Raw genomic sequence first — 15,221 nt, forward strand, 5'->3', positions numbered from 1 at the left:
CCTATACTTGAAATTACTCATTAATTAAATATTATTGAGAGAAAGTCTAAACCAAATAGTACTACAAGAAATAGCGTGTTTTCCATGAATTCTTTTGCTAGCAAAAAACATCATTTTTGAGAAAAAAAAAAACAAAAACTCTATTCCCAACAATTTTATTCATAAAATATAAGTTGTCACATAAATATTTTATCCCACGAAATGTCGGAGTCATGAAAAATATCTAGATATTTCCACGACAAATCCTTTAGCAATAGCCTACTAAGCTAACCGCAAAAGTACGTTTACTTTCGTTATTGCTCTTGAGAATAGGACCAATTACAGTAAGAAGTATTGGTAATATTACCCACTATAATATTTTGGTGACCAAAAAAAGTATTTGTCGCGAAATATAGTTGCGGCAAATGATAAAAGAATTAAAAAAAAATTATAAAAGCCAAAAAGTGAGACTAAGCCAAAAAAAATCATAAAAAATTGTCTAATATAACTTAAATATATACAAAATTTTGAGATTCAAATTGACAATAATAACAATTTAAAAAAAAACATGTTTACAAAAAAAAAAAAATTCTTAATGAGAACCTAAGAACAAGAAAGAGTTTTGTGCTTTGGTACTAATGAGAGCATTCAAGTAGAAACACTCCATTAAAATAAATAAAATAATAAAAAAAAGCACCATTTGGAAATAACAATAAATCTTCTGTCACAGTTTTAATTATCAATCCAAGTTACGACATGTATAGAAAAAAAAAAAAAAAGTACCATAAAGGTGTAAGTTGAAGAAGATTAGGAAAAATGACTCATCCTTTAACATGATAAAACCCAAAAATCATGAATGAACAGTATAAATCACAATAATATTTGAAAAATATTGAAATGAAAGAAATAAAAAAAATTAAAACAAGAGAATTATAGAAGGCTAGACTATACTTTTACCTCAAAACAAGCTACCATATGCTATAGGAGATAAAGGCTTGACAAGTAGAACAAATAATTTAACTTAGCATTCCATATATTTCACATATTTTATTTTATTTTTCTCATAATAATTATGTGATGTATAGATCGATGATGAGTAGAATAACTTAATTAATTTTAAAAAAATAAAATATTTTTTCCTAAAAAATTGAGGCTTGAATATTTTATAAAATGAAAGCATAGCATGGGATATACTTCACTGACTTCATTTTAATAAAATATTTTTTTTTAAATCACGCAATTGCGCTAATATTTTAATAAAATATTCACTGACTTCATTGATATACTTCCACAATTTAAACACATAAAATGAGACTTCTACTGCGACCGTTGGGGTCTCTCGTTTAGAAGTTTTTTTTAAAATATTTTTAATATCATTTTTTATTACTTTTAAATATTTAAAAAAAATAAAAAAAAATTATAATAATGTTAAACAAATTTTTCCTAATTATTAAAATAATAATAATAATAATAATAAACGCTCCCGCTCCCAACGGGGAATCTAACCTTTTCCTAGATAAAAATATACGGATCCACTATTGACACTACGGGACACGATTATAATAGCATAACCCACTGCTTGCATACGGCCCATACCCCACTTAAAGTAACTAACACACTTTTAATTTACTGATCCACCAAACCAACTGGCGTAGACTCGGTCAAAAGCTTAACAAATAACAAATAACCTTAACTAAAAAACAAAAAGACATAGCGAACGTAATAAACGTAATCCTAGACAGAATGCCGAAATCTTCCGAGTCCTTCAGCAGCAGCAGCACATAACATCCCTGTCTCTTTCTCTCTCGTCCTATCTTTCTCCCATCAAAGGTCCTTCCTTTCATTTGCTTTTCAGTACCACGTACTTTGTTTTGCTAATTAATGGGTATGTTGTGAAATAGTTCATGGGATTTTCATTGAAAAATAAATATGTTTGTTGTTCGACTTCTTCTTGCTTCGACCGTCACGATGGTTTGCTTTGCGACATTTGCTTCCGGAGCCTTTAAACTGCCCGTCGATGAAGGTATACACATACAGATATATCAAAGCCTTTTTGTTTTTGTGTTTTTTTTTTTTTTTTTTTTTTTTTATCGATTGACATATATATATATAGTCCGTTAATCCGGGGGTGAATTTTCATTAGGTTTGCTTATTATATAATTGTGGAGTTTAATTTACAGTGGAAGCTTTACGTGACATTTTTGATACGTTGGGGAAGAACTGGAACTTCTCTGATCCATGTACTCCATCGACGGCCGAAACAGATGTGATGGCTGCTGTTAACTGCAGCAACTGCGTTGTCAATGGCAACAAGTCATACCGCGTTGTGGGCATGTACGTTGTCACCTCTCTTTCTCTGATCATCTTAATGGCGAGCTGTTTTATAAATCCCAAATTAGAGATCAATTATTTGATGTATAAAAAATAAGTTTATAAACTAGCACGAGTTAGCGTGATATGTTTAATTTATTTTTTTTACAATAAAAGAGATTTTAAAATTTAAGGTATTCATATAGTACTTTTATAAATCAATTTAAAATGAGAAAGAAAGGTTTAAATGGGCTCAAGACCAAGCCCATACTTTAAATTGAAGATAAATGTTTTTCTATTTTAGAATAAATTTAAAAGAGAATTCCTACGGGCCGGTCTGTCTGAGGATCCTCAAAAAACAGCCCGTCAATTAAGCATGACACGTAGACCATCCATCACAATTATTGTAAACCAACACCGCACCATATTGTAAATCAATTCCCTGCTGAAACAAATACCTGCGATCCCTCTGTTCTCATCCCCCAAACGGAATGACACCCCCTCCCTGCCCTGAAATATTACCCAGCCACCATTAATTCCATTAATTGCCCGCATCTTGAATACATTGATACAAGTGCATTTGCAACAAAAACTTCACAATAAAATCCAAATTTGATTGCAACCCGAAGAGAAAACCTTCGTCGCTTGAACAAAATGCAAGAACTGTAGAATAAGTCACCGGATCAAACACACTCCCATTTAAGTTCATCCGAAGAGCAAAATCCAACGCATCCTCACTCTTTGGGAACCCCGAGAGCATGGTATTCCAAGAAACAATATCTGGTTCAATTAGCTTCTCAAAGATACATAAAGCCTTTCCAAACTGTCCAGATTTACAATACATATTCATCAAATAATTCGAGACGGTAATGAACCAAATAAACCCAGAAAAAACAGCAAACCTGTGGATTTGGACACCGAGTTTCAGGTCTCCGCGACAAGCCTTGACAGCAAGCGCCACATTAACTTCATCAACATTGCCGACAAAACCTAGTTGACACTGCTTCTTGAAGATATCAAGAGCTTGAAATGGAAAATTTCTGTGGAAATAGTTGAGCATTGAACGGTTAATGAAGACGGTATTTGGCTTAAGAATTTGGTCGAACAGGTGGTGGCGTCCATTTTTGAGTGAGTGAAAGCCGATCAAGCTATTTGACCGTTGCCTAGGTATTATTCCACAGAGGGTTTTGAAATCAAGTCGATGAGCAATCATGAGAATCTAACGGTCCACTGTTAGGATCAGAAGAGAGCCTTAAAATCCTTCTAAAACCAACACTTCTTCTCGCTTTGCTACTTCTAAACCCTCGAGTTTAAACCCTTCTTTTTTCTCGACGTGGTGGGCAATCGGCCAGCAGTGGTGGGCTAAAATTGGAAGAAATCGGTGAAGAAGGAACTGGTCGGCAGTGGTGGTGAACTGGTCAACTGGTCGGCGATGGATGCTGGTGGCGGTGAATTGGTCGGTGGTGGTTTTGGTAGTACGGGGAGTGGTCTGGACGCGAAGTGGTTTGGGGCTGAAATGAACTGCTTGAGCGCGAGGCAAAATCTGTCTGAAATTGAAAAGGAGCTTTATGAAGGAATGTAATCCCATGCGCACGAGTGTAGGAACGGTTTAGTGAAAATGTTGAGGTGGTAGCTTCTAAGTAGATGATTGCTTTTTAAAGAAAAACGGATAGACCGCTTAGCAGCGTTTCTGAATTTAAAAATGGTTAAACTATATATTACAAAATAGTTTCTTTATATAGAGTTGCGTGTTGTTCATTATAGATTTTGTCATAATCAATTATACTTTTTGATATGATATATTTTAAATAATTATCTATTCAAATGGTGAAATCATTCCACGCATGCCACATAAAGTATAATTGTACTTAATAAAATTAAAGATGGAGAATAGTACTATATATTATTATTTTAATATGGCTATTATCTTAAAAAAGAGTAGTGATAGAAAAATCTTTTACAACTTTGTTTTAAATTGATATCATTTTTTTTAAATAATGATAGTACTTAATTTTATTTGATTAAAATGTCCTCTCTTTAATATAAAGTTAAGAACAGTACTTGTAAAAAATATAATTGTTTAACAACTTTGTTTTAAATTGATGATAAAGGTTTTTCTTAGATAAATTAAAAATTTGGTTAAACTTATATATATTACAAAATAGTTTCTTTATTCAGATATGTATGTTGTTCATTATAGATTTTGTCAGATCATCAATTACACCTTTTGATGTGATATATTTAAAATAATTATTTATTCAAGTGGTGAAATCATTCCATGCTGCATGCATGTCACTTAAATTAGAATTGTATTTAATAAAATTAAAGATGAAAAATAGTATTACGTACTCTTTTAATATATATGGCTATATATAGAGTACTCTTAAAAAAAGAGTAGCGACAAAAAAATCTTTTACAACTTTGTTTTAAATTGATGACATTTTTATAAAACAATGATACTTAAAGTTTGTTTTATTAAAATGTCCTCCATTTAAAATAAAGTTGTGAAACAATACTTGTAAAAAATGGTTCTCTTTTTAATATCATTTTCTCGTGATAGAAAAATAATTATTTAACAACTTTGTTCTAAATTGATGGTGCACAGTTTTATAAATAATTATATATGTTTCTACAGTTACAATTATGTTTTATAAAAACATTTTTATCCTTATCATTCTCCTTCAAAAAAACCTTTCTCTACTGGAATTTCAGATTTCTCAAAAGACAAAATCTAGCAGGCACTCTTCCTCCAGATTTGGTGAAGTTACCTTGCCTGCAAGTACTGTAAGTGTATTGTACATGTATTTTTTTCTTTTCTCAACTAATCTACATATAGAACTCATTTCTTTGTCTCCCTGATCACTCGTATTTGCAGTAACCTCGCTGGCAACTACCTTAACGGTTCAATCCCTTCTGCATGGGGCTCCATGCAACAACTGGTCTCCATGTACTCTCACACCCTATGATATTCATGTGTCTATTTAGGTTAACGTTGTTCTCATGTGTGCGCATACCTGTACGTAGTATATTTATGATATGGGGTCTTATTGCAGTTCTCTTTATGAAAATCGGGTAACGGGTTCTATCCCCGGAGATCTTGCAAAGATCAAAACTCTCAGAAGCTTGTGAGTTTCGATTACACCCACGTACCTCATTTCTATATTTGAAGAGTTTTTTCACAGTATTATTGTTATCGAGAAATTTGGTTTTCTTCTTTGTAGGACGGTTGTATTTTTGGCAAAAATTACTTGGATTGGATTTTCTGTAAAAAAAAAATGTTGAATCCTGATGCTGATAATTAAGCCACTAGATGGATTAGTACTTTTACTTGCATATTTATATTTTATTTGTTGTTTTTGTAGTTTACTCAGCTCGAACAATTTTACTGGGGAGCTACCTCCTTCATTTGCAAACTTGACCTCATTGCAAAATTTGTAAGCTTCTAATTATTTCTTTCAATATATATCGAGTTTAATTTCCATAGGCTGAAATTTCACATTATTTATAATTTTTGCACCTTTTGAGATACCTATGACACTTTTTTTTTTTTTCCTTGTCCATCAATGATCAAACGTAAATGCAGTCAGATCAGCGACAATCAACTTTCCGGACAGATTCCCAGTTATATTCAAAATTGGAAAAACCTCACTAAATTGTGAGACCTTATATATTCATTTTTTGAACTTTTGAAAAGATTTTGTTGTTATTACGAAAATCGTGTATTATCATGACTCATAAAATCCAAATATGGCAACAACAGAGTTATTCAGGCAAGTGGTTTGAGGGGACCAATTCCTTCCCTTGATCTTTTGAAAAGCTTATCTGACTTGTAAGTATGAATGCTTATTAATCCCTCAGCTATATAATATAATCAAAACATAATACTAGAAGAAAGGCGATTATTTGCAATGAAAATAATTATTTATAGAGAGAATGGACTCATTTTAATAAAAAATTATTATTTTCATAGTAAATAATTAACCAACTGCGTATAAATTTTGTCTTGTAATATATGATTTGAATAACGTATAACTGTTCTTTGTTGAATTTTGACATATAGGAGAATCAGTGACTTGAATGGATCTGACGTAACTTTTCCGCTGAAAAACATTAACGTATCGCAATGGGTCATACTGTGAGTTAAATATATGTGTATATATATACATATATGTTTTGACCGGTAACATAATTTTCCAAAGTAACAATCCTTCTATATGGCTACTAAAGTTTTACATAATTATTTACTTTTTTGCAAGGATATTGAGGAATTGCAATCTTACTGGACCACTACCCGATCAAATATCGGATATCCAGAAAACGGAATTTAAAATCTTGTTAGTATAGTACTTCTTGATCTTCCTCTGTTTTCCCGTTTTCTGATATTTTAGAAACCTTTGTGAAATTAATACATTGATTGAAAGAAAATTTAACTGTACCGCTTGAAAGGACCGGAGTTGTTTGCAAAATCTTTTAGGGTTCTATATATTTATTTTCTAATTCAGTTACTTATAAATTCTCCTGCAGAGATCTCAGCTTCAACGGACTAAGTGGAGAAATTCCACCCAGTTTTGAAAAACTAGGAACTGTAGACAACATGTAAGCAATATTGTAGAAAGAAATTATAGATTGATTTCATTCAAATTAAAGCTGGCATCGCCTAAGTAGTGGCATCAGCATGGGGATGTAAAAGGCCCATTAATTTAGAATAGCCTGATCAATTAAGCAATCTCTCAACTCACTTTTCCAATTGAAGAATAAGAATAATGTTTCAAACAGATTTGAGAATTTGTTTAAAAATAGGTTTTGAGAAATATAAGAGAAAAAATTGAATATTTTTTTTTTAAATTAAATATTGTATAGACGTTTGTGGAAGTGGATATATAAATAAAGTTAAAAGTTATTTTTAAAATTTGTATTGATTTTTATATTTGAGTAATGAATCAGGTTAATGATTAGATAGAAATCTTAATATTTAAAAAAAAAAAATTATGTTTGAATAATGTTTAAAAAAAAGTTAACAAAAATTTTGAAAATGTGTTAACTTTTTTATGTAATTTATCATATTCAGTCTTAATATGTAATTTATCATATTCAGTACTCTTAATATGTAATCATCAAAATGTGTGCCCTGTTCTATTATTGATATTTTTAGCGTTTTCAACCTGAATGATAAAAGATTTGCATCGTGAGGTACAACATTGACTTGGCTCATCACATTATAAATACTGATTTAGCCATTTCAATGATCTTTTCAGAGATTTGCCTCATCAGGGACAAGTTTACCCAATGAACGCTGTAATAATGCACAAAACTACGTACGTTATGATCGATGCTGACTGGTTAATACTGATTCTGTACAGATACTTAACCGGCAACTTGTTAACTGGATCAATACCTGCATGGATACTGGACTCAACAAAAGCTATGTAAGCTTCTCTGCCAAATTCCATATCTATATTTGAGCTTTCTTGGAATATTGCGTACGTGCTAGGCTTGCATTTAAGACTATAAAATTCAGAAAAGTTCACTTTGTGAGTGTTTTTCCTTGATTCCTATATTTTAAAACTTGATTTCTAAGTTCAAAGAAGAGTACATAGATCTAGCACTTGAAAATTCTACACGATCATAAATACACTACTGATCAGTATCACATCCCAACTTAAAAATGGATGAAAGAAGAAGTGTTCTCACTGAAACCGAGTTCTGCACAATTTTGCAAATTCTAATATCTCATTTTAAATTCGAGAGTCATGTATTAATTGTATTGCTGTATTTGGCCATCCCAGTTGAAGGGAAAGAGCTAGCCTCCTTGTCCTGGTTTCGAATCGAAGCTAGCTGGTTGTTCTGGTATTTGTTTATGTGATTAGTAGCACACATAACTATCATTTTAGGCAGTATTTGCTAATCTTTTGCACAGTAATATATTGAATATGATATCATCTTTCCAAGAATTTGATGATCTATCATGCATAGTAAAAGTTCTGATGATCATGCTACATCACGAAAGATGATGAAACATGTTGCTTCTTTTGTGTGCAGTGATCTTTCATTTAACAATTTTACAATTGAAAAACCGAAATTATCATCTTCAAATTGTCGAGAAGGGGATCGCCGGTAAGATCAACTTTCATCAAATAATGAGACGCACATGCATGCATGGTCACATGCATATATATACTCACTGAACCTTTTATCTGGTGTTATTTTCCTCAGGATCAACTTGTTCAAGAGCTCTTCGATGGGCAATGACATGTAAGTATCAACTTCACCTATCGAAAACATGTTTCGTAAATTTTTCTAAGGTAAAATTTCTTGTGATATATTATATATGTCACGTGCAAATCCAATTACTTCCCCGATGTCATATTAAGGCTAACTTGTTGATCTGTACCTTCATTGTACGTACGTACCCGTAGCATTCTTTCGTGTTCGGAGACTAGCTTACCACGTTGTTCACAATGTAAGTTGAAATGTCATATATATACTTCCTCTAGATTGTTAAATTCTTGTGGTTATAATTGGGTCAGTACTTAGTGTACCATCCCAATTTGCTTTTCCTTGTTTTGGTGGATGAAGGGATTAGGACCTTATATTTATAGCCAAAATGCGTATAATTTTTGATCAACTAAATATATAGATTTAAAAAAAAAAAATGAAGTAAAGAAAGAGGTGAAAGATCATATGTTGAAATTTCGTCTTAAATTGAAGAGGTTTTCTTATTTTTCCCCCGCCTTTTTAAAGAAATGAAATTAGGCCTGTTTTGTCTACCCGATGAACACGTGTGGCTAAAAAGTTGCTTTTTGTCTCAGATAGGTCCACGCTTCATATAAATTGCGGTGGAGAAAGAGTAATTGTTAATGGAAGTACTGTATTTGATGCTGATATTGATCAAGGGGGACCTTCAAATTTCTTCCTCGCACAAGATCGAGATTGGTCGTCTAGCAGCACTGGTCAATTCATCCCTAAAAACGCTTACATTTTGGCAAATTCATCCGAACTCTCTCCGAACACGACCAATCCCAAACTGTACATGACAGCGCGCTTTTCTCCTCTCTCTCTTACTTATTATGCCATTTGTTTGGTAAGTGGGAATTACAGAGTAAGCCTCCATTTTGCGGAGATAGTGTTCACTGATGATGAAACGAATAATAGCTTGGGAAGGCGTATATTTGATGTTTACATTCAGGTTAATTATTATTACCACATGATACTTCTATGCATCTTCTTCCTTTAACCAATTTCCTGTGTTAACATTGTTGCTAGCATGAAACAATATTTGTTAATGCATGAACATGTAATTAATGGATTCAAACACTATATATATTGCAGGGAGAGCGAGTGCTGCAGGATTTCGATATTGTAAAAGCGGCACGTGGGGTTCGTAAGCCAAATATACAAAGTTTTAATGCTCTCGTGACTAATAGTACCCTGGAGATCCGTTTCTACTGGGCCGGGAAGGGGACAACGGATATCCCGTCCAGAGGATATTATGGTCCTCTTATTTCTGCCATTTCTGTGGATATCGGTAGGTTTTTTGTTGAATATTGAGCTCTTGCATTCACTTCTAATGGCTTGGTTTGCTCACGCATCTATGCTTTTGATTTTACTTTTGTTTCTGTGAATAATTCAAGGCAGCATGATGATGCTTTATAAAGTGTTTAATTTCTTTACGGAAAACATTGATGGGTGCATGCCAAACTCATTAAATTCCATCAATTCTTTTTTTTTTTTTTTTTTTTTTTATGGTGTTCATTTCAATGTTTTCCTCTTTTTTAAAAAAAAAAATCATGTAAACCATTAAAATTCCAAATTCAGTAGTGGAAGAAAATAAGTGTTGATTTTTTTAACTTTTGAAACTGTTGGTCATATATTTCTTAGTTGGATGGTTGATGATTTCTCCTATCAATTGCCTTGACATTCATTTTAAACTATAACTCCTATATATATATATTTTCAATGCAGACCGGCCTTCAGGTATATATGCAGGAGCAGTGGTTGGAATTCTCGTTGCCGGAGCTTTTGTTATAATGTTATTTGTTATAATATTATTTGTTATGGCTATCCTTTGGTGGGAAGGCTGTCTAGGTCAGAGATCAAGTGCTACTTATCATGGTAGTTTCAAGGCAGTTAATATTGTTATTTTCAATCAGTTTTCCTTCCCCATAATCAATAGAAGTGTCACTAAAATATTTTCATCTGTATCATGAGAAATGTAAAAAATTCTTCAAATTTCCCAGACAAAGTTGCCTATCTAACTTGGCATGCACCTTCCTCAGATTTCAGAGACCTAGACCTGAAAATTGGAACATTCACCTTGAGGCAAATCAAAACAGCCACAAACAACTTTGATGCGGCAAATAAAATTGGGGAAGGTGGTTTTGGTTCTGTTTATAAGGTAAGCCGAAGAAAATAAATTCTTTTGATTGTTGCGAGTTGAACTCTTCTTAACTATAGCTCTTTCTTTTTGAAGTGTCATTGTTTAAGCATGAAAAGAAGCTCATGTTTTCTGTATGCACGTAGGGCCTTCTGTTTGATGGCACCATGATAGCAGTTAAACAACTTTCTTCCAAATCAAAGCAAGGAAATCGTGAGTTTTTGAATGAGATCGGCATGATTTCTGCTTTGCAGCACCCTCATCTTGTAAAGCTCTATGGATGCTGTGTTGAAAGGAATCAATTGTTGCTAGTATACGAGTACATGGAAAATAATAGCCTTGCTCGTGCTTTGTTTGGTAAAATTTTATCTTCATCCACATAATTGCTTTGTTTACTTGTATGCAACATATTTACATGCAATCAATGATAACGTACATGCACGTATCATTTATGCATAATGGTAATAATCCTAATTAAATGCTTTCTTTGACTTGATTGATTGAAGGGCCAAAAGAATATCGGTTGCAATTGGATTGGCCAACAAGACATAGGATTTGTGTTGGTATAGCAAGAGGTTTGGCCTATCTCCATGAAGAATCAAGGTTGAAGATTGTCCATAGAGACATCAAGGCTACTAATGTCTTGCTTGATAAAAATCTCAACCCTAAAATATCCGACTTTGGTATGGCCAAGCTTGATGAAGAGGACAATACCCACATTAGCACCCGAATTGCTGGAACCTAGTGAGTTGTATTTTATAAAGCACCCAAGACCTTTGCTTTAAAGGAAAAAAAAAAAAACAATTAGACATGATTAATGCCTTTGATTATGTAGCAATGTTACAAATTCCTACTGCTAAGAATGCCACATGTTGCTATGTGATTTTGCAGTGGTTATATGGCACCTGAGTATGCATTACATGGTTATTTAACTGACAAAGCAGATGTTTATAGTTTTGGAATTGTTGCCTTGGAAATTGTCAGTGGGAAGAGCAACACGAGTCACCGGCTTAAGGGGGAATCTCTACATCTTCTTGATTGGGTGATTTGAATCACTTTTTTTCTTGCATTTGTTGACTCTCTTGTTTAATTTTATTTTCTTTTGTTTGCTAATATTAAAAATGTGAACTAGCTAGGAAAATATTTCACGACAAATATAAAATATCCAATTGCCACCCCTACAGAGCAAGAATGAAGAATCAACTCTGACTTCTATTATCTGTTTCCACTTTTTTTTTTCCTAAGAGTCTACAAATTATTCATTACCAGCATCATGTTGTTACTAATTTCTCAAGTTAAAATGAGCCATTTTTCCTTTATAATTGGCGGCTTATTCTTTGATCTATTTATGCAGGCACTTGTTTTGAAAGAGAAGGGAAATTTGTTGGATTTGGCTGATCCAAGATTATGCTCAAACTACAGGAAGGAAGAGGTTATGTGCATGATTAAAGTAGCTCTCCTATGCACTAATGTTTCTGCAGCAGTTAGGCCTACCATGTCCTCAGTGGTGAGCATGCTTGAGGGCGGCGCTGTTATTCCTGAGTTGGGTCCTAATTTAAGTATCGTAGATGATGAAATGAAAGTGAAGGCATTGTGGGAGCATTTTCAAAATAAGAAAGAATCGAGTATGGGAAATAGCCAAACCCAAAGTTTATTAACGGATAAACAATTCACTGGTTCATCTACATCTGCCGTTGATCTATATCCAATCAATATGGATTCTAGTTACTTTGAGATAAGAGCTTAGATAAATGAGCAATAATGCTACTCTTTATTCTTAATTAGAGTGTGTCTTTAATCTCACCATTTGTTACAATGTAATAGAATGTACTAGAGAATAAGATGTAAACGAGAGATGGAATGAGAATAACTGTATTCCTTTTCCGTAACCGAGTACCACGCTTTCTTTTGAGAGAAAACACCTCCACAAAGTAATAACAAAATAATATTCAGATGCCCTTACGTATGACTTACATGCTTACTAATATACTAGAAAGCATTGAATTACTAATAAGTCCTTACTCTAATATGGGCTTAAGGCCCTTACAATATCAAATGTAACTAAAACAGATAACTAACATTGTTGGGCCCATTATGCTTATCACATGATCCATGATGTCTTAGATCCATTTTCCACCCTCTTTCTTCAGCAGCCCATTACTAAGCCCACGGTTCTCAGCCCATGACAGCAGCTTAAGCCTAACTCATCTTCCCGACAGGAACCAGTTCAGTTCCTCAATGCTTCTACTCCAAGCCACCGTATCACAACTCTCTCCCCCTTCAGAAAACCTTGTCCACAAGGTGGGGAAAATCTTCACACAGATAGTGGTGCAGCTCCCATGAAGCCTCTTCTGCAATCTGTCCTTGCCACCTGAATTAATAACTCCACGACAGGTCAATTTTTTACTTTCTTTAATCTTCTCTGTAGCACTTCCTCTGGTTCTGCCTTGATGACCCCTTACCGTCTATAAGAGGTAGTGTTGTCAACGGTAACACTCCTTAGCTGAGCTTAGGCTTGAGTTGGGACACATGAAGTACATTGTGAATCTGTGCTGCAGTAGGAAGTTTTAGACGATAGGCTACCTCACCAATCCTTTGTTCCACTTGGTACGGCCAGTAGTACCTAGGTGACAGTTTGAGGCTTTGGAGCCGGCTGATTGAAGACTGTCAATAGGTTTGTAGTTTGAGGAAAACCCAATCCTCGATCTGGTAACTTCTTTCCTTCCTTTTGCTATTAGCATACTTTCTTATCCTTTCTTGGACCTTGACAATGTTCTGTTTTAGCAGCTGCCACAATTGCTCATGGGTTCTCAAGGTAATTTCGGCTTCTTCTAACCTTGCTGTACCCGAGATATAGTTGCTTAGTTTAGAGGGGCTGTACCCATATAATGCCTCAAATGGGGTTATCTTTATGGATGCATGCATACTTGAATTATAACACCACTCTACCATCCATTGAGCCCAATCCTTTGGCCTATCCCCCACGTAACTCCTTAGATAATTTTCTACCCATTTATTGACTGCTTTTGTTTGGCCATCTGTCTGCAAGTGGTAAGCCGTACTAAAGGCTAGTTGAACCCCTTGTAAAGAAAATAATTCCTTCCAAAACTTGCTGGTTAAAGTAGGGTCTTTGTTAGAAATGATGGACTGGGGCATTCCATGTAGTTTAAACACATGCTTCATAAAGAGTTGGGCCACCACCTTAGCAGTGTAGGGATGACAAATGGGAACAATGTGGCCATACTTCATAAATCTATCCACCACCACCCATAGGGCATTAAATTTTTTAGAATTGGGCAATCCCTCAATAAAATCCATTGTGATATCTACCCATGGTTTAGAGGGAATGGGCAAGGGTTGTAAAAGCCTACTAGGGAGAGAGTTATCCACCTTCACCACTTGACATATGTCACACTTTCTTAGAAAGGCCTTCACATTAGCTTTCTGGCAAAGCCAATAGAAATCCATTTTTAATCTATGTAGGGTCTTGTCAAACCCCATATGCCCACCCATAGGACTGCTATGAATTAATTCCAGTATCTTCTGAATTAGACCCTGATTAGCTAGGATATACATTCTGTTTTTGTATAAAATTAAACCATTCTTCACTACATAGGGGCTGTTTAAGTCACCATCTTGATGCTTTTTCCATAACTCCTGTATAACAGGGTCTCCTACATACAATTTTTTAATCTCATCAACCCAATCCCAACTAGGTAGAGATATCACAGATGGTGTTGCTATAATATTTTTCCTCTGTCTAGATAAGGCTTTTGCCACAACATTCTCTCTTCCCCTCTTGAATTCCACCACAAAATTGTATCCCAACAACTTATAAATCCACTTTTGTTGCATAGTGGTTCCTATTCTTTGCTCCAACAAAAATTTGAGGCTTTAATGGTCAGTTTTGACCACAAAAGCCTGGCCTAACAGATAAGGACGCCACTTTTGCACTGCTAAAACTAGTGCAAAAAGTTCCTTTTCATAAGTCGACAAACTCACAACCCGTCCTTTCAAAGCCTTGCTGAAAAAGGCTATTGGCTTTCCCGCTTGCATTAGAACTGCACCAATGGCCTCTCCCGAGGCATCACACTCAATTACAAAAGGCGAATGAAAATCTAGTAATGCCAAGAAAAGGGGTTGGGTCACAATAGTTTTTAAGCTGTCAAAGGCAGCTTGTGCTTCACTAGTCCATTTAAAACCTTCTTTCTTCAACAAGTATGTTAACCGAGTAACAATAGCCCTTTACCCTTTTATAAACCTCCGATAATACTCGGTGAGGCCTAGAAAACCTCTTACATCTTTTACTGACCGTGAGATAGGCCAATCTAACATTGCCTTCAGTTTCTCAGGGTCAGCCTGTACACCTTGGCCAGAAATGAGATGATGCATGTACGACACTTCATTTGAGCCAAAGGTGCATTTGCTCATTTTAGCGAACAACTGGTGTTGCCTCAAGGCATCAAAAGTAATCTTTAAATGGTTCACATGGGTTATTGCATCTGAACTGTAAACTAAAATATCATCAAATAAAACTAAAATGAATTTTCTGAGATAT

At 34.3% G+C, this 15,221-nt stretch overlaps 2 protein-coding genes and 1 long non-coding RNA gene across 3 annotated transcripts; 2 read left to right on the forward strand and 1 right to left on the reverse strand.

The window, feature by feature from the left end:
• Positions 1–2,830: 2,830 nt before the first annotated feature.
• On the reverse strand, positions 2,831–3,502 carry LOC122289390 (pentatricopeptide repeat-containing protein At4g32430, mitochondrial-like). The gene has a single exon (XM_043096361.1). The coding sequence runs from the start codon at positions 3,500–3,502 to the stop codon at positions 2,831–2,833; it is 672 nt and encodes a 223-aa protein (XP_042952295.1).
• Positions 3,503–3,721: 219 nt separating this feature from the next.
• Positions 3,722–12,547, forward strand: LOC122289391 (probable leucine-rich repeat receptor-like serine/threonine-protein kinase At3g14840). Its single transcript, XM_043096362.1, has 21 exons — positions 3,722–3,867; positions 5,002–5,073; positions 5,165–5,236; positions 5,343–5,414; positions 5,652–5,723; positions 5,873–5,944; positions 6,050–6,118; positions 6,350–6,424; positions 6,546–6,623; positions 6,814–6,885; positions 7,650–7,715; positions 8,329–8,403; positions 8,503–8,541; positions 9,103–9,475; positions 9,619–9,814; positions 10,252–10,401; positions 10,566–10,684; positions 10,810–11,020; positions 11,170–11,407; positions 11,555–11,705; positions 12,018–12,547. The coding sequence occupies exons 1-21, from the start codon at positions 3,722–3,724 to the stop codon at positions 12,408–12,410; spliced, it is 2,811 nt and encodes a 936-aa protein (XP_042952296.1). The 3' UTR covers positions 12,411–12,547.
• LOC122289056 lies at positions 8,330–8,746 on the forward strand. The gene is made up of 3 exons (XR_006236104.1): positions 8,330–8,403; positions 8,503–8,541; positions 8,706–8,746. It is a non-coding gene; the product is annotated as an uncharacterized LOC122289056 (long non-coding RNA).
• Positions 12,548–15,221: the final 2,674 nt, after the last annotated feature.

The sequence above is a fragment of the Carya illinoinensis genome, chromosome 12 (assembly GCF_018687715.1).
Source record: "Carya illinoinensis cultivar Pawnee chromosome 12, C.illinoinensisPawnee_v1, whole genome shotgun sequence".
In the NCBI taxonomy this organism is placed as follows: domain Eukaryota; kingdom Viridiplantae; phylum Streptophyta; class Magnoliopsida; order Fagales; family Juglandaceae; genus Carya; species Carya illinoinensis.

Excerpts from the sequence above, each read along its gene's own strand:
- LOC122289390 (XM_043096361.1), bottom strand. The coding sequence starts at position 3,502 with ATGATTGCTCATCGACTTGATTTCAAAACCCTCTGTGGAATAATACCT.
- LOC122289391 (XM_043096362.1), top strand. The coding sequence starts at position 3,722 with ATGGATGCTGGTGGCGGTGAATTGGTCGGTGGTGGTTTTGGTAGTACG. Across the intron at positions 5,724-5,872 it reads TTGACCTCATTGCAAAATTT|TCAGATCAGCGACAATCAAC; the intron begins GTAAGCTTCTAA and ends ACGTAAATGCAG. Across the intron at positions 9,815-10,251 it reads TGCCATTTCTGTGGATATCG|ACCGGCCTTCAGGTATATAT; the intron begins GTAGGTTTTTTG and ends TTTTCAATGCAG.